Here is a 7,985-nt window from a genome sequence, read left to right as displayed (position 1 = left end):
ACACTTTTTTATGTGAGAATGAATCTCATCCTTAGATTTAGTTTTAATCAAATGGCTCACGTTTTTTCAAACAATAAAACTAAACTAATATATCCTCTCTCGTTTAAAACAGTCGTCCAAAAAAACAACTTTTATTTCTCTCTCTCTCACGCGTTCATCTCTCTCTTTCAATCACGTTCTTCTCTCTCCTCCTAGAAATTAGATTCAAGCTTCCTCCTGGTTCGATGTCCGATGAAGAGGTTCTGTTTCAAATAAAGCAGAAATGAAACAATAGAATATTTACAGACTAAATCCAAAAAAACTAAAAATGTAAACTTGCTTTGACACCCATGTAGCAGAAACACCAGATTTTTTTTTTTTTTTTTTTTGGAAAATAAGTAATATTAAAGCCCAACGCAAACATACACACTAAGATTGCAAAGCAATCACCACAAACTAGCTGGACATGCACAACATTTACAATTTCTCAATCCATTCTCTATCTCTAGCCTTAGCTTTAGAGCTTAGAAGCTGAAGACTTCTATGCTTTACAGAAAACTTAATCTCCTGCACTGTTTTCTCAATCCTCCGCACTGAAGCTTCCCAGTAGGCTATGTTTCTTCTCCTCCAGATATGGTATGCAGTTGCAGCAATCACCACTTTCTTTTGAGTCTTCGTTCCCTTGTATCTGCTTCTAATCCACTGGTTAAGCTGCCTTAGGCTTCTATTGCATCCTTGTATCCTTAGCCAGCCCAGGATCATTTCAAAGCATTGCTTACTATATGTGCACCTAAACATAAGATGGTCAACACTCCCAGTCTCCTGCCCACAGATGGTGCACACATCATCACTACAAATACTCATCATCATCAGCCTATCTTTAGTCTTGAGCCTATTCTGGACAGCAAGCCAAAGGATCATTCTATGTTTGGGAAGAGAATACCTATTCCAAACCATCCTGCTCCACTGCACATTGGTTTCATCTCCCCTGAGCTCATTATAGTATTTCTTAATACTAAACCCAGCATCATTCATCCAAGCTGTACTTCTTAATTTTTGTGTGAGTATGTTTTTTGCCTCACAAATGTACCTCCAAGCCCAGCTAGAGTTGGTGGGAGCCGCATAACTCTCCCAATTTGCTTCCTTGACATAAATTTCACTCACCCATTTAACCCATAAGTTATTCTTTTTCATAGCAACACTTCAAGCTAGCTTGCAAATAGCCACTATATTCCACTGTTCAGTATTTCTAAATCCAAGCCCTCCTGCACTTTTTGTGTTACACAAATTAGTCCATTTAACTGCTCCAGGATTAGTATCATTATGAGTTCCACTCCAAAGAAAGCACCTACAAATACTATTGACTTCCTTCAACACAACTTTAGGGATAACAAATATTTGCCCCCAGTAAACATGAATGCTCATCAATACACTGTTTAATAGTTGGCTTCTAGCAGCTAGAGAGAGATGTCTAGTGCCCCAGACTCTAATTCTGCATACCATTCTTTCAATCATCATCTGGCAATCACCAACTTTCAATTTAGTGGTTGATATAGGGACTCCAAGATACCTGAATGGAAGTTTACCCACCTTGAAGCCACTAACATCAGTCACTCTTTTAATTTCCTGCTCTTTCATTGAAGCAAAGTAGACTTCTGACTTGCTCTTATTAATCTCTAACCCAGAGGCATGAGAGAACATTTCAAAACCTTGTAACAACAAGTATATGGACCTGAAGTCTCCATTACAGAAGAGGAGTAGGTCATCAGCAAAACACAATTGAGTTAACTTCATATGTTTGCACCTGCTATGGTATTTAAACCCCTCTTGTTCACCTACATACTTCAGAATTCTGTCTAGGTAGTCCATACATAGTGCAAAAGCAGAGGAGACATTGGGTCTCCCTGCCTTAGACCCCTTTGAGCCTCAAAGAAACCTGTAGGAGCTCCATTCACCATGATTGAGAATCTAGGTGTGGCCACACAGTTCATTATTTGCTGCACCATCAGTCTAGGAAACCCTACTCCTTCTAGCATCTGTTGTAGGAATTGCCAGTTGACAGTGTCATAGGCTTTCTTGAGATCAAGTTTCATCATACAGCAAGGCCTATTCCCCCCTCTTTTATAAGACTTAACTAAGTCTTGGCACAGCATCACATTATGCACTATACTTCTCCCTACTACAAAAGCTCCTTGACTAGGAGATATGATGTCTGGAAGCACTCTATTAAGCTTTTCACTCAACAGCTTAGTGATGCATTTATAAAGAACTGAACAACAAGCAATTGGTCTATATTCTAAAACATTAGCAGGACACTGAACTTTAGGAACCAGGGTAAGTGTAGTTACATTAATCACCTTAAGAAGCTTACCAGTTTTGAAAAAATCCAACACTGCAGCTGCAACTTCATCACCAATGGCCTCCCAGCTATGTTTAAAAAAACAGCTATTCATTCCATCAGCACCAGGTGCTTTGTTATCTGGAATAGAGAAGATTACTCTCCTGACATCCTCCTTAGTCAATAGGCTATTCAACAGCCTAATATGCTCTTCATTAATCTTCTTTCCCTTACTTAACAACAGATCATATACTGGCTTAATCTGTTGTTTTGCAGAGAATAGATTTTTGTAGAAATCCAGGAAAGCCTCATTAACCTTCTCTTGAGTGTTCATCCACTCCCTTGCATTGTTATGGATAGCATGAATTTTGTTCCTGCTTCTTCTTGCTCGAATAGCCTGATGGAAGGCCTTTGTGTTCTCGTCTCCACATTTGAGCCATGTGATTTTGGCCCTTTGTTGCAACATTACATTCAAGTCCCTTTTAGCATTCATATGCTTCTCTCTAGCTGCTTTCTCTCTTCAACTTAACACATCATCATTAGGCTTATCATGAAGATCTTGCTGGATATTCTCTAATTCTGCTCTGGCCCTTATCTCATTGCACTCCACATCACCAAAACCCTTCATCTTTAAGATTCTAAGCTCCTTCTTGACCACTTTTATTTTCTCCACTACTCTAAACATTCTGCTACCATCCACCTGTGTTCTCCAAGCTTTCTTTATAGCTTCAAGTGTGTCAGTGTAATTGCACCAAAAGTTGCAAAACCTGAAAAGGCTGTTTTTGCTGAGTTTCAGGATAAAAGCTCAGCAAAGCAGGAGAATGATCGAAGTTCCCTTCAGGGAGAAACACCACCTCTGCCAACTCAAAGGCTTCTAGCCATGAACTAGTGACTAGAACTCTATCAATTCTAGAGTACACCCTAGCCTCCCCCTCTTGTTTATTATTCCAGGTAAAATGTCTCCCAGTTGCTTTAATGTCAACAAGCCCACAGTCATTAAAACAACTTAACATAGGAGCAATTTCCCCCACTCTGACAACAGCTCCTATTCTATCTTCCACACTAGAGAGGGCATTGAAATCTCCCATCACCACCCAGGGACCTGTACAGTCTCTAGCAATCATCCTCAACCCCTGCCAAAGATCCTCTCTACTCATCTGATCATTAAAACCATATACAAAGGTGCAGTGAAATGCTATGCCTCCTTGTTTAGGTTTTATCTCACAATGAATGAACTGACTTTGCATCCATTTTATGTTTACCTGATATGACTCAGGCCACCAACCCACTACTATTCTACCATTACTATGACATGAATTGTTATGAGTAAAACACCATCCTGGGCATAAGTGAGTATACACTTGACCCATTTTTGGAGCTTTAACTCTTGTCTCAAGGAGGCTAAATAACTTTATATTGTGAGATGTAATGAACTTTCTCACTTCATGTTGTTTGACACAGTTATTCAGCCCCCTTATATTCCATACCAATATATTATCCATTAGGCATAGGGGTGGTCAGCCCCTGCCCCTGTTCACTCATAATCTCCTCCTTCCTTAATCTGTCCTCATCTCTTTCCCCCATGTCACCTTCAACTTCTCCCACAGCATTATCCTCACTAATTTCAGCCACATCATCCAACAGTGCATTAAAAGGATTATGAATTGGCACAACCTCTACCTGCACCTGTTGTGGAGCCTTTCCACCCACTTGTTGAAACCCCTCTTTGTCAATCACTACTTTCTTCTTTTGTATCCAAACTTTCTTCTCCATACTTTTCCTACAATCCTCTTCATTATGACCAACTCCTGAGCATTTTTTGCACACCACAGGTCTCCACTCATATTCTATTTTTTGCTCCACCATCTTCCCATACTCATTGCAAAAACTTATAGAATCTGGTAACTGCTGCTTCATAGACACTTCCACCATCACTCTAGCATAACTCAGCCTATCCTTAGTTTTTGTGGCCTCATCCATTTTCACAGCCCGTCCTACCAAACCAGCAATCTTAAACAAACTTCTTTCCCCCCAGTATTTAATTGATAGCCCTCCCATTTTAATCCATATTGGCACCATGTCCACATTTGATTTATCCATAGGCATGTCAGGGTCCCATAGTCTTGTTATAAGTGGTTTTTGATCAAAAAAATGGTAACCTTATGTTGTTACCTTTAAACTTGCTTCTACAGTATGGAATCTAACAAGGAACACACCCTTGTTTACCACCGCAACCTTATCTATACCATGTTTTCCCCAAATCCGTCTGAAATATCCATCCATAACATTGAATGGAGGATTAGCCCCCAATACATGACAGACAACAGTAGAGGACCAATATTCAACTTCTTCTTGTATATCATCTCCATCAATCACAACAGTATTAATAAACGGATTACTTACCGGAGCTCCCTCAGCTTCCTCAGCCCATGACAATCGTTTAGGTGGTTCTGGACCAGCCTCCCCATTCCTCATTACATTAAGCCACTCTGATAGAACCGAGCTCTTCGTTGCTCCCTGATTATTCGTTGTTGTCACTGGTTCCTGGACAGTATCTGCATTAATCACCTCATTAATCGCTAAAACCTCCACCGCTTCCTTCTCTTTTATCGAACTCGGTATTTTCATCGCATCCACTCCGGTCACTTCATCAACCGATTTCATTTTCTTCCCAGGGAAAGAAGATGGGCCAGTTTTCGTCTTCCCCTTTTGGCCACTTTTCTTTGCACGCCCTCTTGCCATGGCGTCAGCGCTTCATAGGAATCGCCTATTTCTTTGCTGAGAGGGATGAGAGAAAAGTTAGATATTATTTCTCTCTTTTACGTGAAAAAAGCCAGATTTAGCAGATTAATATGTTGTTTTTTTTGGTAGTGAGATATTAGTATCTTATCATGAAACCTACATAATACATCATAGTGACCCCTTGGACGAAATAGTGACTATATTCTGTAAGTAAATGATTCTTCCAAGATAGGTTAACAGGGTCACTATGAGATAATAAAAGTTAATATGATCTTTTTATGGTTTTTTTTGTTTGTAAAATACATATTCACCTATTGTTCCCTTAATGTTAGGATTGCATGTTTTAGGTAATACATCATAGTGACCCTTTGGACGAAATAGTGACTATATTCTGTAAGTAAATGATTCTTCCAAGATATGTTAGTAGGGTCACTATGAAATAAGAAAAGTTAATATGGTCTTTTTATGGTTTTTTTCCTTGTAAAATACATATTCACCTACTGTTAAACATTGTTATTTGTATGAATGTCTCTCGTGACACTTTAACATTAATATGAACGAAAATTTAGAACATTACAAACTGACATATCAATTAGTAAAAAATAAACCTGATGCAAGAACTAACGAAGAAGATCCAACTTCCATATCTGAAAGAAAACAAAATACTAATTAACCTAATAATAAATAACCTAAAATTGAAGAAGATTACCAAGAGAATCAAGAAAACGACATTGAGCAACTAAGCCTGCAAAATTGTGAGAAAATATCATAGTGACCATGTGTTATATCATAGTAACCCATCTGTCACATGTTTAAGGAAATTAGTCAACAAAAAATAAAATTTCCTATTTTCATATCATGGTGACCCTTTGCTTTATCATAGTGACCCTCTGCTGTATCATAAATTTTGCCACAAGTAAAACCTACTTCCTGTATCGATAGTTTTTGCCACAGCTTAAAACCTAATTCCTGTATCGAACAAAAATCAAACAAAAATCGAACAAAATCGAACAAGAGTCGAACAAAATCGAAGAAACATCGAACAAGAGTTGAACAAAATCGAAGAAAAATAAAACAAAAAACGCCATTGAAATAAGAAAAAAATCGAACAAAAATCTGCAAGTAAATAATATCAAATTAAAATTTTTGAGTAATACCTGTTGAATAATGGAAGAATAGTGTGAGTTTGCAAAAGTTCGACCTAAAACTTTGAAATATTACTCCATCAATGACACCATAGAGGAGAGAGAAAGCTCTGCAAAAAACTTAGAGAGGGAAAAAAAATGACGTTAAAGTTTGTGAGAAAGAAGGGGAGGAAGGAAAAACCTAAATTACAAAAATGCTATTACTCATTAGTGTATTTAGGATGGTTGGATTAGATTAGATCCAAAGGTCCAGATTTGTTCTCACATAAAAAAGTGTTCTCACATAGAGGAGGTGTTCTCACAAGAGCCCTCCTCTATGTATATACTAGCCTTCATATGCACGCGATGCGTGCGTTAATTTTAAAATTTATTATTCTATTGGATACTCCATTCGTACTTTATTTATGATTAAACTTAAATGTCAAAAATTCAACAGTTAGATGAATTTAGATATATTAATTCGCTAATGTAAAAAAATAAAAAGGTTGTGAGTGATTGTTGACATTAATTTTTTGTGAATGAATATTGAATAGAAAGAAGAAAAATAATGAGTTGGTTTAACTGAATTAAAGAGTATCAAAGGTAGTGAATGTTCAGACTTTTCATGTGCACGTTATGTATGCCATCTTTTTTTATAAGGTATAAGTATTTTGTCCATTTAATTTTTGATTGAATTATTTGATGCATATACCATTTTGAACTTGTTTTAAATGGCAAGTTGGAATGAGAATTTTTAAATGATTTGCTTTTGTAATTTTTTTCATTCCATTAATTAGATCATTAAGGGTATTTTAGTCACTTCAAAAGAGGACACCACACCTCCTCCCTTGGCTTATATAATAGATATATATATATATACATACATATAGCTTCGTTCTATAGCGGTTCAAGCTAGCACATATATATGTATATATATGTATATATATGTATATATATATATATATATGTATATATATATATATATATATATATATATATATATATATATATATGTATATATATATATAGCTACTTACCTAGTTGCATAACTATTTACGTGGAAATGATAACTAATCACCAGAAAGCCATAACTACTGACCTGAAAAAAACGTAACTTTCTACCTAAAAGATGTAACTTATAATAAGAGATTCATTAAAGTTTAGATCCATTGATAGAGGGAAACAAAGAATTTTGAGAAATTCTCATCATCAACATTGAATAAGTCGCGAAAAATGACGCTAGTTGAAAGTTTCATATGTTCAAAAAAGAATAAATGAAAAAGAAAGCGATGTAGGCTTCCGAAAGAAATGGAAGTTGGGTGGAGGAGAGAGAAATGGCAACGCAGTGGAGAGAAAAAGGGGTAGAGGAGAGAGAAATGCGAGTTGGTACAAGAGAGGGATATACAAGATAGATATTAGAGTTGTTAGAGGAAAGAGAAAATGTAAATTGAGGGGGAAATGAGATGGTTTTACTGGTATATATAACTAATAGGTCCAAGCGCTTAGCTAATACAATTTAATGCTTAACTAATATATTTTAGCGCTTAACTAATTCATCAAAAATCAATTTAAGGTTAGTATAACGTTGGAATGAGTTAAGTCATGGTGAAAGAGAGGAAGAAAGAGGTGTAGGAGGGCAGAAGAACGAGGAGGAAGGGAAACCCTATACCTAGTATGATACCATGTAGCAAATATTCCCTTGCCTATTCTCATCTCAATAATAAGTATATATATATAACCTAAACAAGACTCCTAATTAAGGAAGGAGATCAATATTATATTCATCAAGTATTTACAAAATA

The 7,985-nt window shown here is 36.6% G+C and overlaps 2 protein-coding genes across 2 annotated transcripts; both read right to left on the bottom strand.

Moving 5' to 3' along the window:
- Positions 1 to 456: 456 nt before the first annotated feature.
- On the bottom strand, positions 457 to 1,014 carry LOC104901049 (uncharacterized). The gene has a single exon (XM_010688591.1). It carries the CDS (start codon positions 1,012 to 1,014, stop codon positions 457 to 459), a length of 558 nt encoding a protein of 185 aa, XP_010686893.1.
- A 2,797-nt stretch (positions 1,015 to 3,811) lies between these two features.
- Positions 3,812 to 4,423, bottom strand: LOC104901048 (uncharacterized). Its single transcript, XM_010688589.1, has one exon. It carries the CDS (start codon positions 4,421 to 4,423, stop codon positions 3,812 to 3,814), a length of 612 nt encoding a protein of 203 aa, XP_010686891.1.
- Between the last annotated feature and the right edge of the window lie 3,562 nt (positions 4,424 to 7,985).

This window comes from Beta vulgaris, chromosome 8, assembly GCF_026745355.1.
Source record: "Beta vulgaris subsp. vulgaris cultivar EL10 chromosome 8, EL10.2, whole genome shotgun sequence".
NCBI lineage: Eukaryota > Viridiplantae > Streptophyta > Magnoliopsida > Caryophyllales > Amaranthaceae > Beta > Beta vulgaris.
This window is presented reverse-complemented; position numbering and strand designations above follow the sequence as displayed.